Genomic DNA, 21,745 nt, shown 5'->3' on the forward strand with positions numbered 1-21,745 from the left:
ATAAATACTTACAGAGTGGTCTTGTTACCACTGGGCGCTCCAGGAATCCTCAGATATTTAGGGACTAAGAAAAACCTGTACTTTAAGGGCTGGAGAGCAGGCTTAAGATCACACTTTTTATTTCCCCATCGATGGAAGTTTCCTCTAGCAAGATAGCAGCAGAGAGAAGCCGCCATGAAAACCAGTCATCCAAAGAAAGACGGTTATGACTAAGATTCTGCCAACAGCCACAGAGGGAACAGACGGCTTCCGTGCTGTGGGTACGTGTTTCCTTACTGTCGTCACACTGCCATTTCCCCTTTGCAGGGGTGTCTTTCAGTCCCCGACACGTCTGGTGGCTCAGCCATTGTTCCACACGACGCCCTGCCTACCGTTATTCCCAGTGACCCACTTAGGGACCTGGAGGTTCCCGTCCCTACAACTCTCGGCCCCGGACACCTGGAGACCCTGCTTCCCAAAGGAAGAAACAACACAGCACATGTCCCGCTGAACCAAAGTTGTCCAGGCAAGAAGAGCCACCACCTCGCAGGGGTGACCTACCTTTGACCATCGAGAGGAGACGAGGCTGCCGTCACCCGGTGGGGCAGGGAAAATTCTGCACCCAGGTGGGACCCGGGCATCTCTTCATAGTCCTTTGACCTGATTTTGATGGTAAGTAGACAAATGCAGCAACCCTGGGTGCGAAGGGCCTGGTGACCTGAGGCTCAGACCCCCAGGGATGAGGGTCCCAACCACGATTAGCAGAGGCACTAGGTGAGAGTGAAGGGAGCCTAGAATGAATAGGAGAGGAGGCTGACCACGAGTGTCCCTTGCAGCTCCAAGACCAGCTCCAGCGTCCCTGGCCTTCCTCGGCTAAGCTTCCCTCACTGGAATTCTGAAGGAGCCGTATAGACCTGTGGCGCAGGGGGGGTCGATGCCCGGATGTCTCCCTCAGATCCTCTTTCAGGTAGAAGAACTTCTTGTTCTGAGCACTGAAGGCACAACCTTCAGCCGTTGGCCCTCTTCAGGGATCACCTCACCTCCTTCCCGGGGTGGCCCACGTCCGTGCTGGATCGAGACGGGAGTATTGAACCCAGTGCCCCTCTCCCAACCCAGAGCGGCAGAGGTCTTTGCTGGGTCTGCGTCCCAACCCGATGTCTCCCTTGGCCGGCCCTGCTTCCTTCGCTCCCAAGGGGGTTGATCCACAGAGCCCTTGCTCATAAATGCCCTGCTGCCTCATCTTGGAGTCTGCAACCGCCCCTCCCCAGGTAAGCCATTCAGGGATCCAGCAGCCAACCGGGCAGTGAGGCCGGGCCGAAGGGGCTGCTGGGGGAGGTGTGTGAGATGGGTGTTGGTGAGGACCACAGTTTGAGGAAGGCTAAGAGGTTTCAGGTCGGACACCCCTGGGCTCAGACGGTGTGGTTGAAGGGGCCGGTCGGTCTCCCTGATGCTCATAGGTTATTAGGAGGTCTCCCCCAAATCTCAGTTTCTTGTAACCCCTGATCAATGTTTTATTCACCAATGTACCTTAATCATGTGCTGTTACCAATGTCTAGCCCTGTCCCCTCTTGCGAGAATGAATTCATAAAGCCCCCCTTGTCTTCTGAGATGCACCTTACTCAGAGCCATGGAACCGCTTCAAGATCTCGTGGGCACACGCAGCACAGCCCTATGGCGTCTCACAGGCGCAGGCCCTGCGGGGGAGAGACGGGGTGGCCTCCCTTCCGCCTCCCCTGTCCCAGCCGCCCGCCGCCACCCAGGGCCCACGTGGCAAGAGGCGCGCTGTGCTTCTGGGCAGTGATCCAGACCGGGCCCTGCCTTTCGGTTGTTGGCAGTGTCCAAAGAATTTATTTCAAATCTGCTCAAGACTGTGATAAAACTCAGGTTTTCCAGAAGGCAATACACAAAGTTAACCAACCCCCCAAAGACCAGAAAACACAGTGTTTGCAATTCAAAAAATACAAACGCTCGTGGATACCGATACAAAAATTAGAAAAAAGTTGCTTCCCCCCCCCCCCCCCGCCGTGTTTCCAGTGGAACACGAACACCAACGGGACCGAGAGCTGCCACCGTATAGAGACAACTGTGACAGAAAGTGGATGCGATGGGGGGGGGGGGTAAAGGAAGGCAGGGAAATGCAAGAACTGTGGACAGCCAAAACAAGGACACAGAGCTTGTTACTTTTTAAATTCCTTTGCCAACGTTAAACAAATCACTCATGCTGAATACGACAAAATTAGTGGGAAAGCAGCACGTCTACATCATGCATTTAACGTCTTCTGCTTGGCTCACTCCGCGCTTCCTCTTGGTGCCGAGGAAGTCAGGCTGGGGACGCCCAGCCACCGGGCGCGGGACGAGCTGGAAAGGTCTGCAGGCCCTCGCCGTGTTCCTGCTTCCACAGCCACTGGAGGCCGCTTTTCCGGATCGGAAGTCTGTGTTTGGAGTCTCCTCAGAGGCTGCCTGAGGGCCTGGCCTGGTGAGTGGTGCCCACCTTGCGGGGGGGGGGGTCTTCCCCAGGACTAGGTTGGGCAGCCCGCGCCCTCCAGACAAGACTCCCCTGTGGGGTCTCGACTCCCAACTCCTGCCTGAAGCCAACATCGTTCACAAGGAAAGCCGGGAACCACCCCCCACCCCCCTCCCCAACAGGTAGTGCGAGTGGAGTCCCAGCCGCGGGGTCAGGTGCCTCCCGCCTTACTCTTAGACATTGGTTCTCAAAGCTGCTCCCCTGCCGAGATCTCGGAAACAATGGAAACACAGGATGGGTTGGGGGACGCCTCAGATGTTAGAACTTAAGGTGACCGAGGAGACAGAGAGGCAGGTCAGCCTCTTTCTACGTTTTATGGGGGCTTCTGCACACAGATGCCTTTGGGACTAACAATGACAATGCTGACATGTGGCCCGCTTACAGCACGTTGCACCAAAGTACCGTTAAAACAGGCCTTGCTGGGAATGGGAACGTCTGGGGTGTTGCTTTGCATGGTCATGTGAAGCCTATTTCAAATGTCAATTTTCCCTCCTCAAGGCCAGGCAGCAGTGTTAATACATACATGCTCCTGGTCACAAGAGGCTGGGATGGAAGACACTGTCTTGTGGTCGGAGAACATTCTGGAAGGTCACCACACAGGCTTGATTCTTTGAAGGGGACCATTAGCCTAGACTCAATAGATGAGAGACTATATTCTTTTCTTTCAAAAGCATTCCCTCGGTGGGGATACCGAGGCACAGAAAGATTTAAGACGTGTGAACCATTATCAAAGCCAGGTTCAAAGACACGAGTGTCTGAGGGCTGAATGCGGTGCCTGAGCCACACATCCTACCCCACACGTACTCTTACCTATCGTACAGTCCATTTAAAGCGAAAGCCACCAGGACCCCTTTCTCTTTAAGGAGGAACCTGCCAAGGAAAGTGATCCTTGAAAACAGCTTACTGGCTTACTTGCAAAACAAAAGTAGAGATTTCCCAGAATCAGCAGAGACCCTAAATATCTTCTAATGAGATCTGATTAGATTTTTAAAACCAGATAATAGGCCACAAATCCATTAAGTTCCTGTTGCCTCCAGGCAAAAGCGGCCAAGGAAACATTTGGTAACAAGTTTTGCCTTCTAGGAATGGGGGGTGTCTTCTGGGGGGGGGCGGGTGGGGGCATCTTCAGTAAATACAAAGTGAGACCTGACAGCTTGGCCTCTGTTGGTGGCTCACCTCCATTTCCCCCTACCTGCCCCAGCTGGCAGAGCACTGCAGGCCTATGGAAGGACAATCCTGGTCTTGGGTAGGAAGGTCCATACATTGTGATACAGGCTTTCCAGGTAACGCTGAAGTGGATACCCCAGCATCACCCTGCATATTGACGCATGGACACATGACAAACCACTAGTGGTTCTCAACCCAGGGTGTCCCCTAGGGGACATCTGGCAATGTCTGTAGATGCTTTGGGTCGTCACCCCTCACTTGGGGGGGGTGCTACCGGCATCTAGTGTGGGGAGGCCATGGCCAGCCCACAACAATAAGAGAACCCCATCCCCTCCCCACCCCGGGGGGGGGCTGAGGTTGAGGAACCCTGGCATCAGCCATGGGCCTTGTGAGAGTGTTTTCCGGCACTCCCGTGCTGAGTCCCCCCCCCCCCCAACTCGGAGTGTTACCTACCCTCCCTATCCTCCCCATCTCACCGCGTGTGGGTGGCCACAGGACAACTGTCTGCTCGTCTGTGCTGAAACATGCCTTCACAGGGGACCGAGCCTTTCACTTGCAACCAGAATTAAGGCTAAAATGCAAATGTCCCCGGAAGAAGGACACGTAGAACCTGCGTTGTGATCCTTTCCTGAGAATCTGTAGGCAGAGGGCACGGGCACCTCGAGGCTGGGCTTTCCCGGGCACCAAGAGCAGGAAGCACGAACCTGTTCCCAGCGTCCCTGGTGAACTCCGGTTCTGCCCAGGCTCACTCTGGAAAGCATGACCCTCCTCACTCTCGGTGGGCCACGAGGCGCCCGAGGGTGCTGTCACAACCACAGAGTTCACGGAGGGCTGAAGATTTCAGCCCAGAGCTATATATAAAACTGTATACATAGTTTTTATGCCAGTTACTTTGTGGGTCAGGATTACTGATGTCCACTTTGATTAGAATCATTATTTTCCCCGACGGGGCAGAGAGGGCTGTGTGCAATGTTTTAGCTTTTGCTTTGAATTAGGAGCTAGGGTGCTTTGCGGTGAGTCGCTAGTGGATGCTTAAAAGGGATTCATTCTAAAAGGCAAGGCATATGCTTTGAGCAAACTTGCTCACGAGCAGAGCACGAACCGTGGAACTACGTCAAGGAGGCATTATTTACAATGCATTGGGACCTGACATTTAAGTTACTTTGAATTCTCTTCTCACTGAAACTGCTTGATAGACAAACACCAAGTGATTCCTCAGCCAGCCCAACAAAAGCATCATTTTGATACAATTCTAAGTACAAAAATGCCACCACATTGTAAGGGGACAGGGAATTCGATGGCCAATGAGAAATTCACGACCTGTAGCCTCTGCTCCGAATCCCAGGGGCTTCCTGGGAGGGTGACGTAAGTCAGGCCACAGCCGCTGATGATTCCTTCTTTGTTTGGCCGATCCCTCGAAAACAAGTGTGGCACAGACCTGCCTTCTCTCCTAGGTTCGTTCTTGTCCCTGAAAGGTGTTTTGTGCTGAGGACAGGAGAGGTGGCTTCAGGACAGCCTGACACGGTGCTGCTGGGTTCCTGGACGAGGAGCAAAGCTGGAAAGGTGCCTGCTGGGGACACTCACGGGGCCTCCTGGAGCTGCTGACCCCTGCAGGGAGGCGGCAAGTTCTGGCGGCTTCCCTCTGAAAAATTACCTTTTTCTTCCTAAAGAGACCTTCCCCCCCCCCCCCCCCCCGCCATTTTGGGACTGCTGCTTCTCTCTGTTCCACATTTCCCTCTGACCCCGGTGCTGGCTGTCCCGAGGGTGTCACCAAGTCCAGCTGAACTCCAGCAGCTCCTTTCCAGAGAGGCAGAGCCAGGGCCGCCTGGGGAGCCCAGCTTCGAGGATTCTGGAAGCTCCCCAGCCTTTCATCCAGCCCCCGCCGCAGGAAGCCACTGCCACCTTCCCCAGCCACACTCACTCCTGGTGTCACTCCCAGCACGCTGGCCAGTCTTTTCCCAAAGCCGATGCATCTGGACCTGCTGGCCATGCTTCATCAGCCCCAGCAAGGCCATGGCTCCTCTGTGTCCTCCAATCTTCAGGAAGCTTCACCAGCTTCCAAGCTGAGTCCACCCGGAGCTATGGCTAAGGAGTGAAACGGAGAGGCAGGTGCAGGCAGGAGGACAGGCAGGAGGCTGCATCCCCCTCGGGACTCTGGCGGGGGTCCGGGACAGGACGAGGAAGACCTCCGGGTGCCTGAGAAACCACGCCACTGGCGGAGAACCAAGAGGCAAGACCTCAGCTCCACACGCAGGTGGTTGCCAGGACCCGAGCTCGGAGGCCGAAACAGCACCAAGCAGCTCCTGAAGACGCCGGGCAGGTGGCCTAGCCGGCCATGTCTGCCCACACGGCGGGGACAAGGCAGCCTCGAGGTCCGAGGGTGCGCGGGCTCTGAGGTAGGATTGTAGGATCTGCTGCTAGGGGGGCAGGATCTACACAGCATTGGCCTTGGCCGCTCAGAAAACAAGGGCAGTGTCTACACAAGCAGGTAGAACCGAGTAAACACAGTTGCTGCCGGTTTATGGGCTAAGTTTTATAAAAATCCAATCCAGCAAATGGACAAGGTACTCCTCAACCTCAAAAATAAAATGCTTGATAAAATATATTCTTTTTAAAAAGGAGAAAGTTTTGCCACCAGATGGAAATGGAGGTGGCAGGTGACAAAGAGGAAGAGCAGGAGGAGACAGGAAGGTGCTCTGGGGACAGGACCGCGGCGGGCTCCGGGCTCAGACCCCCGAAAGCGAGCTCTGTTTCTGAGAGATGCAAATGATTCTATGGGGACCTCCTGGGCCCATGAGGGCGCCCTGCTAGGCGGCCCGGCCTGGGCCTCTGGCACAGCCAGGCTCACCCCGGGAGTCTGGGGTGTAAGGGACATGCTGATATTGCTATTTCCTGCCTTCATTAGAGGACCTGCCCATCCCAAGGCAGAGGCACCACTGCCATGGGGGGCCATCTCCTACTTTCATGATGACAGTAGGGTGGGTCTGGAAGAAAAGGTAGGCAGATTCTAAGAGGCTTCCCCACGGTCCCCCTGGGAGGACCAAAGCCTGGAAGAGAGCAACTCAGACAAGCTTGCAGTTCCAGAAAACAGCTGCCAGCCAGCAGACACGCTTCATGTGGTCACTCCAATTCCATTGTTTTCTTTTGTGTTTAAGGACTAAGAACTGACTGAATGCATTTTAGCAGACGTGTGTGTGTGTGTGTGTGTGTGTGACAGAGAGAGAGAGAGAGAGAGAGAGATGATTAATGAAGGACCAAAAGAAACCATTTTAAAGGTTCTCAATAGTTCAGTGGGAATGGTGAAAGTCAGTGGGAATGGTGAAGGTCAAGATTAATGCCCCTTTCTATCGACCTTGGATTAGGTCTGCAAGGGCATAATGTTGTGGAGACTCCAGGACCAAAAAAGCAAAAAGGAGAACCTTTCCTGGAGGAGATGAGAACCTGCAGCCTCGGGACAGAGAGGTGTCCCAGCAAAGGGTCAATCAACACTTGGGGAGTGGGATTCCGGAAGTGCCTTCCTGCCTCTGCTCTCAGGATGCCAGTCTCAAAGTCGGCCCTCCTCTTGCCGGGCCCCCCCCCCCCAGCAAAAAAGACAAGCTTTGAAAACAGATGGCAGGAAACATAATCATAAACCCCGGATGCCTTCTCCCTCCCTCGAGAAAGTTCCTTCTCTGTGAGCATTCGTAATGTCCAGGAGGAATGAGAGAAACACACACACACATGCAGCTTCACCACCGACCAGTGGCCACTTATTAACCAGCTGCCTCAACAAGCGTGGCCTGCAGACCTATTCTCACCCTCCAAAGAAAACACGTCTCTAAGATACTGAGCGGCTGCTGGGCTGCACCCCTCAAGGCGATCGTCCTGCCCTCGCGGGTCCTTCGACCTCAGCGAGGGATGGTGGGGCTTTTCCCAGACGCCGGTGAACAGCTGGGGCCGGGAGGCTAGTTGCCCAATAACTTTGGCCGCCCCAGGTTTGTTGGTACTTCCAATCCTGTGTGCAGGGTGACCTGGAAAAGACGACCCAGTCAGTGAGGATGGGGGAGGCCACTACGAGAATCCTGAGTGCTCAGACAGCCCAGCGGCTGCGTGCGAGGCCCCCTGTTCGCTGGGGTCACCACAGGCAGCAGCCTGAGGGCCTCTCTGTACTGCGGGGTATGCTGTTTATTGTCACCCAGTCTCACTAACGTAATGTCCCCGAGTTCATCCTGAGGAGCAGGTCTGGGCCTGGGTTTCCCACCTTGTCCCAGGAGCCCCGGCAAGGCTGATGCTCCATTGCAGCAGGTGAACGGTTCTCAGGGTTGTATATTTGTCTCTGCATTCTTCCCATGGCCTTCGTTCCTTTCTTACATCTGTTATATTTCAGGCTGCCTCAAAGCCCTTTCGTGAGTGCAGGTACAAATCAATCAATCAGTGATTGATGTAGGCCTGTCAGTATTCACAGCCAGGACTCCCAGAGGGAGGAGGGCTCTGCTAGAAGCTAAGGGTAGTGCCCCCACATTTTTCTCCCACCCTCGCCCCCTCACTGAGCTCCCATTGTGTCTCTGTCCACTTGGGGCCTCCCGAGCCCTCGCCAGCCCCCCAGGACTGGCTCCAGCCCTGAGATCTAAAAGCACAACATTCCTGCCTGCTTCAGGTGGGAGCCAGAGGGGGCAGGGAGGGGTGAGAGGGGGCAGAAGGAGACTCAAAGCCCCTGGGACTGGTCTCTCCCAGCCCCTCTGTGCTTCTCCTCTCTGGGGAAAGCCATACCTGAAAGGCCCCAGCGCATACCTGGCCATCGGCTCAAGCTGGGCAGGGGGCACTGACTTCCTCCTGATGGCTTAACGAATGCCTCCATCGCACCCGTCCCAGAAAACGGAACCCCCACCTGCCTCCCCCTCCATTCCCTTTTCCCCCCTCCCTCCCACTGTGGCTCCACAAGCTGGCAGCTTAGCGCCTCCACTTATCTCAAGTGAACAAGTACGAACTGATCATGCCACAGAGGACTGTCCCCAGGGAATGCCCAAGGGGAGCTGGTAGGTGCCTCTCTGCCCGGGCGGGCAGCAGTCAGCTTCTTTATAGCCCACATCGTCCAAGTGCACTTCGGAGGCCCCAGCACCCCGAGAGGAACAGCTAGAGGGGCTCCCGCCCGGAAGGGTAAGTGGTACCTGCACGTTGCGGTTGAGGCTGAGGGCTGGCATGAACACCCCATCCACATGGCTGAAGGCTGTGGGGCCCTGCTGCTGCCCGTTGATGAAGAAGGTCAGCGTGTGCTTATTTAGGTCCAGGAGCACGCCGACAGTAGCCCCCTTGCACACACCGCCTTCCGTCCTGGGAAGAGAAGCCCCAGGAAGCCCCATCACCACCACATCTAGCCTGGGATGTAGGTGGTGGTTCAGAAGATGCTAGGAATATCCTCACCTAAAACACACAGCCCTCATGGAGGTGCAGGGAGCTGTTCTTCTGGGCTGTGAGACTTGCCTTGAAACGCACTCTCCAGTTAAGGGCCATACAGGAAGACCTTACCCTTCGTGTAAGTTTCCTTACCCCGGAGGGATCGGCTTGTTCAGTCCCTGGTTTCCTGGCAGTCCCTGAGACCTGGGCACCCAGGGAATTGGGGTGTGGATGAGCGGGTCCCACCTGAACACCCAGAGCTTGGAGCCTGGGTAGGGAAGGCTCCTTTGCCCTCCAAGGGAAAGAACTAGCTTGGCACCTGTTATAGTTTTAACCAGCGTGAACGTTGAGATCCACAAAGAGGCAGAGAGCCAGCCCTTCGGGAGATCTCGAGGCCCACTCGACTTCAGCTGCTCTCCGAAACATCCCAGGGACTCTTGAACAGCCATGCGTGGCAGGGGACAGATGAATCTGGAATCAAGTCCCCTGTCCCGAGTTGCCATCCCATGAGCGCCAGCGGTGGAGCCTTGAGACTAAATTGTGGAGCTCTTGATAAATGTCTGTGATCCCACATTCGGCAGTGGTGGGAATTCATATCGGCCCGCGAGAAGCATCTCTTCAGATGCTCTCCCCAGGCTCCCTGGCTGATCCGCTTCCTGTCCGTGGAAGAAGAGGGTCCATCAGACTCCCTTCCCTTAGCTGAGGGCTGAGGGCTGAGGGCTGAGGTCTCATCCTCCACCCCAGCTGCTCGGCTCTGATGAGAAAACCATTTTTAGCCTTTCCTGATGGGTCAGGTGCTGATTAGCTGGGGGCTGATGGCATGGCAGAGAGCACAGGAAAGTCGTGAGGAAAACTCGGTGCGCTGACGGGAAAGGCACTTCCCAGGAGGTCAAATTTCCCCAGGGCGGGAGGCGTGGGGTGGGGGTGGGGAGCGGTGTCAGGACCCCAGGACAGGATCCTGCAGGTGGGAAAAGGGAGCTACGACCGGGCTCCTGGTGCTATTCAGACACTGACCGCCGGGTGGCGGTAGAGACCGGCGTGAGGCGCAAACACGTGATTCCCACCCAAGCGCTGGCTGCCCCAGGTTCATGGGCACCCCACCGCAGCCCCCTACCCGGGCTCCCTTGCCCCACCCCCCCCAGAACCGGAGGACTCTGAGCCGAGTCCTGACAGCGCCGCTAAGTAGCCCTGTGACTTGGGACGCTTGTTTCACCTAAGCCCTTGGTCTAATGGGTAAAATGCCAATCACAATAGTACTTTTCAGAGGACTAAGGGAGATCATGGAAGTCAGGTGCTTCCTACAGCCTCAGGCACCAAGTAAGCTCAATAACGCTCCGTTATTACCCCCATCAGCCGTGTATCTGGGCACCATTTGGTTTAAGCAGGTAGAGATGGAGCTGGACTCCACTCTTCTGTGGTTTGGGAACAGCGGCCGGGGGTAGATCCAGTGCCGGGTCAGCCCGCAGCACCTGGCAGCCTGCAACACCCAGTCAGCCTGCAGGGCCCAGGCAGAGGGGACAGAGGGACGAGGTGCTACCCTCCCGCAGGCCTCCAGAGCTAGAGGTCACTGCCAGAGAAATGGCAGGTGGGAGAGGTGCAGTCTGCTTCCCTGGGGACCCTCAGGCAAGTCCCTGCCCCAGATCAGGACTCCTGGGGCCAGAACACTGAGAGCCTCCAGGCTCACTGACATGGCCTAGAGCTGGGCCCCGTGAGGTTGGCTCCTCCTGGGGAGATGGCCCTGAGCAGGCCAGGAAGGAGATCGCGCGGGGAGAGGGCAGCTCCAGGTGACTACCATTCTTTATTTCTGGGCTCCTTGGCCAGTGCTGGCCTTAAAAGGTTTTCCATCCCCCACCCCCACCCTGGACACACAGGCCGGGTGTGAACACGGAATCCCTGGGTGAGGAGAAAGTAAGCACTGAGCTATGATGGGGGGGGGGGGTGGGGGGCCCACTGCCTTCTCTGAGGAGAGAGATCAAGGTGCCCACAAGTCCCTGAAGGAGCCCAGGTATCAGGGACATCTTCCCAGGGCGACCCCAAAGGGCCCATCTTCCTATGTCCGCCCTGGTAACACCACTCCCAGGGCTGGCCTCAGAGTAAGGCAGCCCTGGCAGGGCCCTTGACAGAGTCCCCGGCAGTGAGCACCCCAACAGTGCCTGCCACGCCCAGGCCTGCCCTTTTGGGGGCACTGTCTTGGGTCAAAGCCCACACAAGGCTGGGCAGTGGGGGGGGGGGTCACTGCCAGGGCAATGGCACCTGCTACGTCTGTAGAGACATGGTCACAGCTGCGAGGACACCGGCTGTGCCCCTGGCTGACAGTGTCTAAAGGGAAACGGAGCAGAAGTGGGAAGGGAGTGGCAGCCGAGGAACCTGGCAGAGCCTGGTCCGTGTGGCTGGCCGGGTGACCTGTAAAGCCACATGCCCTGGGGCCACTCTAGTCTCTGTTGCATGCTGTCCCTTGGGCACACACTCACTTCTCCCTGGAAATGGGACACCCAAGTGGCTGAAAGGCCTCCCCCACAGGGATGCCTAGCAGAAGGGATGCTGTCCCCCACAGGGGCCTCATTCCCCAACTGCCCCCCCCCCCCCCCCCTGGCAACGCACCTGTTGGTGTGGGAGTTGCAGTGCATGAACCAGCTGCGGTTGTTGTCCACGTACATGGCCCAGGCCTTGTCGTCCTTGCCCAGCATCATGTCCTTGACCACGCTGGCCCTGGCCACCCCGAAGGCGGGGTCTGGGTGGTTGTCGTACCGGTCCACGTGCAGCTCCCAGTAGTGCACGCCCTTGGAGAACGCGGCTGTGCCCAGCACCACCCGGTCATCATAGCTGCTGCAGGTGGCTGTCTGGTTGTCATTGGATAAGATGATGTCCCGGTGCCCAGAGTTGGGGTCAAAGGTGAACCAGGCCACTGGAAAGGAAGGAAGCAGAGTCAGGGATGGGACTCGCTAGCAGTCTCCGACCTGGGCTCGGAGACAGACTCACTCACCCACATCTCCCAGCAAGTTGGCATCCAGCATCACACACGCTTTTCCCTGTGTGATTCCCAGGCACACACAGGGACACACGCGCACACATGCGAACACACACACACACACACACTCCCCGATCTCTGTTCATCCCAGCTCTCGGTCCCACGAACCCAGCCTTGTCAAGGAACACAGACATTCGAGCCCCGGAGCCCCAAATCTAAATGCATTCTATGGAGTCTTGGTTTCCGACACCCTTCCGTTACGCTTCCTACGCCGTTGTAAGTTAAAGAGGAAGGAGGTAATCCCTGCCCCACTTTGTGGGTGTGGGATCCGAGACCCGGAGCGGCGAAGTGATATAACCAAAGTCCCCACGCTCCATCCTCCTGTTTTGCAGTCCTCCTTCTGTTCTCCGATATCCTCAGGCTGCGGGACGTGAGGTCCTGACTCTAGAATCGTGACCACAGTGCTCAGGGCAAGAACTACCGTTCTGCAGGGCGGAGGGCACCTAAGGGCAGAAAGCTGGTGATCTTCAGAAAAGCGTCCCCAGCCGTGCCCTTGACAACAGCATCTGCCCCTGCCCTCTCTCCCCTGCGTCCTGGGGAGACAAGCCAGGCGTGTCACATCTTCCTCAGGGCGACCGCAGGATGTGCTGGGATGCACGATGACGATAAACAGGATTGACACCATCCTGGGATGCCCGGGTTAGCAGGGCAGGCTCTTGTTGGGACATGTTCTTTATTTACATCATCTCTTCTGCTAAGGACACAGATGACCAACATCCCTGATGCTGATGTGCTCCTCTTGCCTGAAACCTGAAAGGACGCAGCTGGGTATGTGAGCCATCAGATCTGGGCTCTCGTGCCAGGTGTTCGAGGGATAGTTTCCCACTGGGGGGAAGGTCAAACCCAGGGACTAAGTGGCCTTTTCTCCAGGTCTGTCCTATGCAGTCTCAGTCCCTGGGTCTCCCTGAGCCTCTCACATCCTTGTCTCCTTTTCCACGCCAGCAAATGGGGTGAAGAAATGGCCTTTTTTTTTTTTTTTTTTTTTTTGTGGCTCATGAGTAGGGAGAAGTAGGCAAGGGGCCGTGGTGAGAAGGGCAGGGACAGGGCTGGGAGGAGACGCATACATTTCGCTGCTGCTGAATTTCCTCCATCCCTTCACTCCCCTGCCCTGCACAGCTGATAGTCTCCCCCCACCCCTCACCCCCTGCCATCCTCCTTTAGAAGCTCATCCGCCCGTGCCTGAATCTGGTCCTCCCCCAGCACCCCAGTGCTCACCGTCAGATGTCTGCAGGACTACAGTTTTACTATAAGGCCCGACGCCGGAGGAGTTGAAAGCCTTGACCCTGGCATTGTAGGTACTGTTGAAGTGAAGACCATCGATGGTGCACAGGGTCTCCTTGCCCACATACACTTCCTAAAAGACGGCCAAGACTGCTCAGGAGGTGCCTCCGTTATTTGGAAAGTTTCTCTTAGCAACATGTTGACATTCAAAGTGCTAGCGCCTCAGCAGAGTTCTTGAACAAGGGACATTTGGAGGACTGGAGGCAGGGTCATAGACCGTGTCCAAGTTGGGCACAAACTCTACTCCTGGCTGGCCAGACCCTCTGCCCGTGAGAATGTGAGGTGTGACGGGGTCTTAGGGAGGCGGGGAGGGATGGCAGGTGTGTAGCCAGCTAGGCAGCTGCCCGAGAATGTCCTACCTCTGCTGAGGCCAGCCGATCAGATAGAACCCTGGATCCCAGGGACACCCACTCCTCCAGGAGGGGAGGAGGTGCAGAAACCCCCACCTCCTTCTTGGTTGTCGGTGGGAATTTAAGCTAGCGAACATGAGCTAAAGCAGCTAAATAAACAAAATAAGCAATACTTTTAAAAGAAGGGTCATCACAGGGGCGCCTGCGTGGCTCCGTCGGTTAAGCGTCTGACTTTGGCTCAGGTCATGATTTCGCAGGTTGTGGGTTCGAGCCCCACGTTGGAGCCTGCGCTGACAGTGAGGCGCCTGCTTGGATTCTCACTCCCTCTCTCTCTGCCCCTCCCTGACCTGTGCTTTCTCTCTCTCTCTCTCTCTCTCTCTCTCTCTCTCTCTCAAAATAAATTAAAAAAAAAAAAAAAAGAAGAAGAAGGGTCATCACCCATGATGGGAAAAAGTGGACAGAGGAAGGGCGTGACCAAGCACAGGTGGGTTCAGGTGGGTTTGGGCCGGGATCGCTTCTGGATCGAGAGGGGCATTCTGCCCCCCTCCCCAACTTCCACCACCCCTGAGGTTGCCATCTTCCCCTCGTTGGCCCCCCTGCCCCCTGAACGGCTTTGCTCATGGCCTCCTGAGAGGTGAGACATTTCTGCAGGGGACCCCAAAGATCCGTTAGTAGGGATTGACTTTGTTCCCCACTCACTTCAAACTTACCTTTGTCCTATTAACTCCCTCAAATGCACAGCCCTGCACCCCGTCCTGTGTCACCATTTCTACTTGGTCTAAAACATCTTTCCTCTCTCGTTGTCTAGGGGGTTCACTCTTCATTTGTTATGCCAAGTTATTAATATTAACAGCTGGGTGCGAGGCATTGTGTAGGGCATTTTAATCCTCACACAACCCTTGGATGTTGTTATTGGTTTGTTGTTGTTGTTGTATTTCATACAGAAGGAGACTCGGAGAAGGTTGGAAACCTGCCCAAGATCCAGATGAACCCATTTGGAAGCCAGGGTTCAAATCCAGGCCTGCCTGCACTGAAAGCCGACACTCTTCCCACGTTAACAGGTGGTTCCTCATAAATTCTAGCCCTTGTATCCAGCTTTTGCTGGTGCCTGTGTCTCGGAGGGAAGGGGCCATCAGTACGTGAGCCCTGTGGCTGCTTCTTTTAACATCCGGAAACAGTCTTCCCTTCCCGTTTCAGAAACAGGGGCTCTTTTCCTGGTTTCCAGTCCAGGAGTTCTTTCCAACCTTAGCTTCTCTGCACAGCCACAACGACTGAGGTTCTGAACCCAGTGAACGATCTGCCATTGCTCAACTCCTCTGTCCCCTAAATTGCCCATATATTCACACGGGACCCAATAATTCCCAAGGGAAGGCTGCTATTATTTCCCCAACGCTTACGTTCTTGTAGGGTAGGTCTCAAACAGAAAATGAAATGGCCTATGCATACATCCCTTTGAGAGAAACGAAAGGAATATTGATCTTCAGCAAGATTTGTTGAATGGGGCAGCCCCCCAGGAGAAGGGATGTTGGAACTGTCGTGGTTGCAGTGCTCTGTTCCGGAACATCTTTATGCAGTCTCCTCGGGAATGGAAAAGGAGGAGCTCTAAGAAGACCCTGGTCAACAAAGCAACTTGACAGTGACCTGAACTTTGCTGTGTGAAAACTCAGGGAAGGGTTCTTTAGGGGGCCTGGCTTTGGGGGGTCTCTACCGGATGGGGGAGTAGAACACCATTTTCTGGCTCACTAAGAGCCTCTCTTGTCCCCATGACTTTTCATCCCTGGAAACACGAAGGTAGAAGTTCATCTTAACCCAATGGCCATTTACCAAGTGGCTGTCCTCACCCACAGAGCACCTCGCCAGGTAGAACAGTCAGTGACCCAGGCGGGGCAAGGAGGGATAGAGCCTTGAGGGAGTGGCGGGGGAGGGGGGGCGGGGGGGGGAGCCTGCGTGAGCGGGGATATCTGGGAAGGTGCTGAGGAATAGCGGGACTGCACTGGTGGGGTGCAGCAGGAAGTAGATCAGGGCAGGGGATACCTTTTCTGAGCTCTTCTTCTGCCTCAGACCTGTGTCAGTCTCTGCAGAAAGGCCATCCTAAACTTTCTCTGTGGCTGTCACCTCTGCCTGCCCCAGCTGTCCAGACGTAGCCCCCGACAGAGAAGCCCCATTTCCCAAGGTTCCAGACCCACCAGCCCTCTGTGTTTGGGCCAACGCCCTCTAGGGGCAGCAATGGAGCCGAGGGCAGTCCAGAGGCCTCCGCGTTAGGACCCCCCAGTCCAGCATCAGGGCCTCACCCGGAACTGGCCCCCATCGCCGTCATCCAGCTCCAGGATGTAGCCGTCCACTGGGCTGTGGGTGAAGGGCGGCATCCTCCAGGCCAGTGTGACACTATTGTTGTGGGTGCAACACTTCTCCAGCTGCAGCAGGGGGCCTGGCGGCACTGTGACAGGAACAGGAACGGCGGGTTCAGCTCACGGACCCCAGCAGCATGCCAGACACCTGTGTGGACTCTCCTCCCCCATCTCAGGGCCCCCCGGCCCCCAGGAGGAACGGTGGCGCCACCCTGCGGTCCCTCCCAGCCTCTCACAGGCACACCTCAGCCCCGGGATCTCAGTCTCAAGGCTGGCAGAGGGAGGGTGGGGGCAGCGCGATCTCAGGTGACCGTGCACTTCCAGCCTGTCCTGGAATCTGGGGTGGGAGGTGGGAGAGGCATGGCCCGTGCCTCCACGACTCTGCATCTGGAGCCCCAAGGAGGAGCCCCACCTACCCACTGAGAACCCCTAGTTTTGAGTCTCAGACCCACAAGGACCCTGTGAGGGTTGCCAACAGAGCTGGGTTCCAAGTGCCTCGGAGCTACTGCGGGGCCAGCGTGCAGCTGACACTAGGCTGGGAAGGTGCTGGTGGGGTGAATTCAAGGACGCATTTAAACCTTTGGCTGGAAGCACGTTAGAGGCCCAGGGAACCAGAGCCGGGAAGGAGAGGCAATCAGAGTATCCAGTGGTCAACCCTCGGAATCAGGGATTTGAATCAAATGTTATCATGGTAAGTTCTGTCACAACAAGATCCGGAGAAAGTTTTTATATTCTAGCCTTGTTCCGGCTCCGGAGATTTTAGAAATAAATACAGTCCACACTGACAGTTTTTAAAGGGAAAACTGCAACATCAGATTTGTAAAACTTCCAGATTTCCATTTGGCTCCTGTTATTAGGGGTGTCTCCCAGATTTCCCCCCATGGTTTAGCTGGGTGCAGCCCTGTCTTACTTACAGACTTGGTCTCAGGGCTGGCTGAGCGTAGCTGACTCCCCCGGGGCCTCGGTTGACAAACAGGTAGGGGTCCCCCTCTATCCCTAGGCTCTCCCACGCCCTCTGTGAATCCCTCCCGGAGCAGCGTCCAGAGCGGCTCCAGGCCTCCACCTTTGGCACCTCAGCTTTCCCGAGCCCCCATCTTCTGCCGCACCCCTGCACACTCTGCCAGGCTCCTCCTGCTCCTCAGCACCACGTCTCATTCACACCTAGGGCAGGCAGCCTTTCCAAACCTGGCCCGAGGTGCAAACCGAGTGTGGGAGGGAGCACGCAGATGTGCAAGACTCCTGTTTCATCTTTGGCGTAAAAATGGCCACACGTTTGGCGGGTAAGGATTTCCTGCGCTCACAGATTCTGCAGGTGTAGCACTCCATCATTCGATATTCTGGTTTAAAAAAACCAAACAGCTTCCTTGCCTCTCCTGAATGTGGCCTCGATGCCTCTGGAGAGGCGGCCTTTGGATCAGGACTGGTTTGGGCCATCGCTTGCTACTTTGTAATCTGGTGCAAGCCACGCAACTTTATCTGACCCTTAGCCTGTGTCCCTCGTGGCTCTCTGAGCTCACCTCCCAGCCTCTTCCACCTTGTTCATTCTGCTCTCACCTCTGACCTTCTTGCTTTTCTTCTTGGAACCCAGAAAATGGATTCCTGCCTCAGGGCCTTTGCATTTGCCACTCCTCTGCCACCTGGAATGTTCTTTCCCTATATTGCATCTCTCTCCCCTCAAAACATCCCGCTTTCCCCAAAAGCCTCTTTTGGCCATGAGACGATGTATCTGTGTACTGTCTGTTTACTTTTCTGGAATATCAGCTGAGTCTTGTGAGCGAGTGTGTTGACTTGTTCAAAGCGGTGTCCTGCACCTAGAACAGTGCCTGGCACAGGGTGGACACTCACTAAGTGTCTGAATAAACAAAGAACCCTCTTTTACAAAGGAGAGAACTTGGACTCAGACTGGGATGCCACCTGCCCTAGGTCCTCCAGCTACCCAGGGTGACCCAGGCTGAACTGGGACTTGGGCCCCGGCCTGTGACTCGGGCGGCCTTCCCCTCCCGCTCTGCCTCACTCTGTGTGTCACCCGTCTTCTGGTGACACTAAGCTGCCCCCCTCAGAGTGGATGCCCCTTCCAAAAGAGGCACGGACAGAACTGGGCCAACCACGGCTCACCCCTACATTTCATCTGGATGAAGTCCAGCTGGTGGATGGCTTGCAGCAGCGGCTCGCTGTCCAAGGTCAGGTCAAACTCCGCAGACACTTTTGGCTCCAGGGCGCCTTTGACCCACTGCTCCTGAGACACCTGGACGCGCTTGATCAGAGCATCCGAGATCTTAAAGGGGAGCACAGAGTTTAAGGTTTCGATGTGCAAAGGGAAAATCATGCAGCAAGTGATGGGTTAGGAGGAGGGCTTGGTGTCTGTGGCTTGGGGACAGGAAGGGGCTGTGTCAGCCGTATGCTCTCAGGCCAGCCAGGGCAGGGAGTATATGATCCCTGCCGGCATGCCACCATGCAAATAAAAGTGAACTGTATTGTTTAAATCGTATTTTAATTTTTTTTTTTAACGTTTATTTATTCTTGAGACAGAGAGAGACAGAGCATGAACAGGGGAGGGGCAGAGAGAGAGGGAGACAGATTCGGAAGCAGGCTCCAGGCTCTGAGCCATCAGCCCAGAGCCCGACGCGGGACTTGAACTCACGGACTGCGAGATCGTGACCCGGGCTGAAGTCGGACGCTTAACCGACTGAGCCACCCAGGCGCCCCTAAATCGTATTTTAAAAGGGCAATAATTTAAATATAAAGAAGAACCTGCTATCTAAAGGTATCAGGTGGGGCGCTCGGGTGGCTCAGTCGGTTGAGCGTCTGACCCTTGATTTCAGCTCAGGTCATGATCTCATGGTTGGTAGGATCAAGGCTGGCGTCACAGTGCAGAGCCCGCTTGGGGTTCTCTCTCTCTTCCTGTCTCCCTACCCCTCCCCTGGCCTCTCTCTCTTTCTCTCTCTCTCAAAATAAATACACATTAAAAAATATGAAGATATCAGGCCAAACCATTTTGTGAAGCAAATATGCAAAAGCATTCTTCCTTATACTGCTTTTGTGAGATCCAGTACTTTGCAAAGTGAAACATACTAGCAGTTCCTCCCAGGGTCTGAAGAGAGCGCTTCCTGAATCCCCGGAATTTTGAAGCTTGCTCCCCACAGTGTGTCCTCCCCCTCCCCCCAAGTTGCTCCAAACTGTCCCTCCGTTGCACTCCCAGCTCTGCTGTCTTCCGCTGGAAAGTCCTGCTCATTCAGACACTTACACGTGTCCCTGTCGAGCCATCCTGTGAACCCTTCGTGGGGACTAGTGAAGGGGGCCATTATTTCCCCATAGATGGACGGCTGAGCCCCTGTCACTGCCCTGTCCTCTAGAGATGCTCGTGGCCCTGAGTCAGCCTGGCTGTTGGAGGGATGCCCTGGCAAGCCTTCATGGGCTCTGCAGGCAGCGGCCATCTGTCCAGGCCTGTGGCACTCCGCACATTGAGGTAATGGGCCGTGTGGATTCTGCTAACTCACTTCCTCCAAGCCTCCAGCTTGTTTGGCAAAGACTGTCCTTTCCCATTTGTGGAGAAAATGTTGAGTTGGGGTCTCTGGAAGTCAAAGCATAAATGCACGACACGTTGGCCCTAGGTATTATGACATTTGACCTCCTCTTTTAACGAGGGCACAGAATCAGGGTCACAGCTAGCGAGAGTCAGACGAGATGAGAACCTGGGTCTTCGGGAATTTCTGAGCAAGGGAGAATCTACTCAATTCCAAGCCACTGGTAGGGACCGTCCTAAAACTCCGGATAGCTTGGGAAGCGGTGGTGGATTTGGAGGCAGGAAGCCAAGCCTCCCTGGGTCCTCCCAGTGCGCAGGCTCACCTGTAGGAAGCCAGAGGGGTCGTTCTCCTTGATCACCTCTAGGCAGTACTCCATCAGCCCGGTTGACTGACGCAGCTTCAGTGTGCAGTGATTGATCTGGTCCCAAACCATCTGTGATGAAAAGAACCCCTAGTAACCATCTCATCAGAGGAGGGGCAGCCAGGCTGCAGTGGAAGTTGGAGAATTAGCACAGAGAAAGCCCTAGACGCTGCAGCGCTGGTCTGAGCCACCTTGCACCCTCTCCTCTGGCTGTTCTGCTCCTGAGCTCCATGCGCCCTCTTCCTTGGGGAATAAACGGACCCACCGCCCAACAGAACAAACTCTCTGCCTGAACCCTGGGCACTAGAGAAAGTGCACGGTCTGAAACTGTCCACGTGACCAGTGACCACCTCCTGTCTTACTTTTCATCGTTGGTGGTCGTGGATAACTCCATGGGCTCGGCCTCTTCACTTGGAAACCATGGGCTATCCCCAACACGCATTCCTCCTTTCCTTGAAAGTAATATTTCCTGCTTCAGTTGGGAAATGTCTATGAAATCGGTTGAGCCGTCAAGGCAATGAAGCCGTCCTCTGTCAACGCAGAGCGTTCACGGCACCTGCCCGGAGCAGGAGCCCAGCGTCCCGTGAGGGGACACCGTCCCCTTCCCGTGGTGGATATTTAACAACGCAATAAATATTTAATATTTAATAATGCCATAACAATATTGCATTATTATTGCTGATTATCGAATGTGTGAGATGTTAGAGAGGGCCTGAAGAAGGTGACAGAGCTGGCGACCCGAACAGAGGGCGGCCTCACTACGGTCACTGGTCACTACTTGCTCTGCAAGCTGAGAACAGGCGGAGTCCCTTAGATGGAAAACAGGACTTCAGAGAAGATAGGAGAAGGGTACCTCTGACCTGAGAACAGCAGGATTCAGCGCACCTGACTGTGGCTTTGCAGGGACAGTGTGGGTGATGGCTGGCTTTGGGGAAAGTCACGTGGGTGTGAGCACGTCCGGGGCCGCTGGCTTATCCCTTCCTTGCCTCATTCATTCATTCTCTCACCCACCTAATATTGACCCAGTACCTACTGTGTGCTCCAGTCCACTCACGTGTGGAGGCCACGATGGGAAATGAGGGTGTCGTCACCCGGGGACGTACCTTCAGCTTGTGCTCTCTCTCTTTGGTGACCTTGGTGAGCAGCTTGGCTTTCTGCCGAGTTAAAGCATCGACCAGCGCATCACACTGAGCAACCAGGCAGGCTTCGTAGTCCAGTCCGTTTTCCTGGGGGGAGCAGAGAGCTTTAGACAGAAGACATGCTGAAACCCGGCCAGTGCTAGCCGCGAAGATGTATTTCAGAGAAGCTTTCCCCAGAGTCATCTGTAACATTACTACATTGGAAACAACGTAAATACGAATCAGGAGAAGGTACCATGAATCCTGGCACACCAGTATGGTGAAATATCCGGTAGTCGTGCAAACCTCGTCCGTTGAGAGTTTTTAACGTCTTGGAAAATGCTCATGAGAGACTGGGAAGAAAAAAGGGGGGCTACAAGTTGCACACAGCATAATTCCGTCCTGTGTGTGCGTGCACACGCGTGTCTACATTGCAGAAGAACATGGCAGAATGGTGAGGTGGTCGCCCCAGGGGGGGAGATATTGGTGAACCTTTCCATGGCTCTCTCACTCTCTACTTTCCAAAATTTCTATAATACATGCTTTTGCTTTTTATAATCGGAAAGCAGGAAAACAACGGAAGACTGTGGGATCTCGGTCACTCTTAAAAAAGAATCCTTCTAGGTCTCAGAGATCAGCAGGGATCTGGACCTCGTGCTACGACCTCTGGTGAAGCTCTCACACCCAGGAAC

General features: G+C 55.3%; 1 protein-coding gene across 2 annotated transcripts in view; it reads right to left on the reverse strand.

The window, feature by feature from the left end:
• Positions 1-4,822: 4,822 nt before the first annotated feature.
• The window catches only part of TRIM67 (tripartite motif containing 67), a 53,605-nt gene continuing 36,682 nt past the window's right edge, over positions 4,823-21,745 (reverse strand). Inside the window, exons 3-11 of one of the 2 annotated variants that reach the window (XM_040464845.1) lie at positions 21,039-21,161; positions 19,897-20,007; positions 18,166-18,325; positions 15,994-16,139; positions 13,287-13,425; positions 11,645-11,948; positions 8,818-8,980; positions 5,592-7,680; positions 4,823-5,278 (exon numbers count right to left, since the gene is read on the reverse strand). In XM_040464845.1, coding sequence (XP_040320779.1) covers positions 7,615-7,680; positions 8,818-8,980; positions 11,645-11,948; positions 13,287-13,425; positions 15,994-16,139; positions 18,166-18,325; positions 19,897-20,007; positions 21,039-21,161 — 1,212 coding nt within the window. In that variant the 3' untranslated portion in view covers positions 4,823-5,278; positions 5,592-7,614. Of the gene's footprint in view, positions 5,279-5,591; positions 7,681-8,817; positions 8,981-11,644; positions 11,949-13,286; positions 13,426-15,993; positions 16,140-18,165; positions 18,326-19,896; positions 20,008-21,038; positions 21,162-21,745 lie in introns of those variants that run through there. The other variant, XM_040464846.1, reaches the window with a different exon arrangement.

Source organism: Herpailurus yagouaroundi, unplaced genomic scaffold, assembly GCF_014898765.1.
Source record: "Herpailurus yagouaroundi ecotype Mexico unplaced genomic scaffold, PumYag 530, whole genome shotgun sequence".
NCBI classification, from domain to species: domain Eukaryota; kingdom Metazoa; phylum Chordata; class Mammalia; order Carnivora; family Felidae; genus Herpailurus; species Herpailurus yagouaroundi.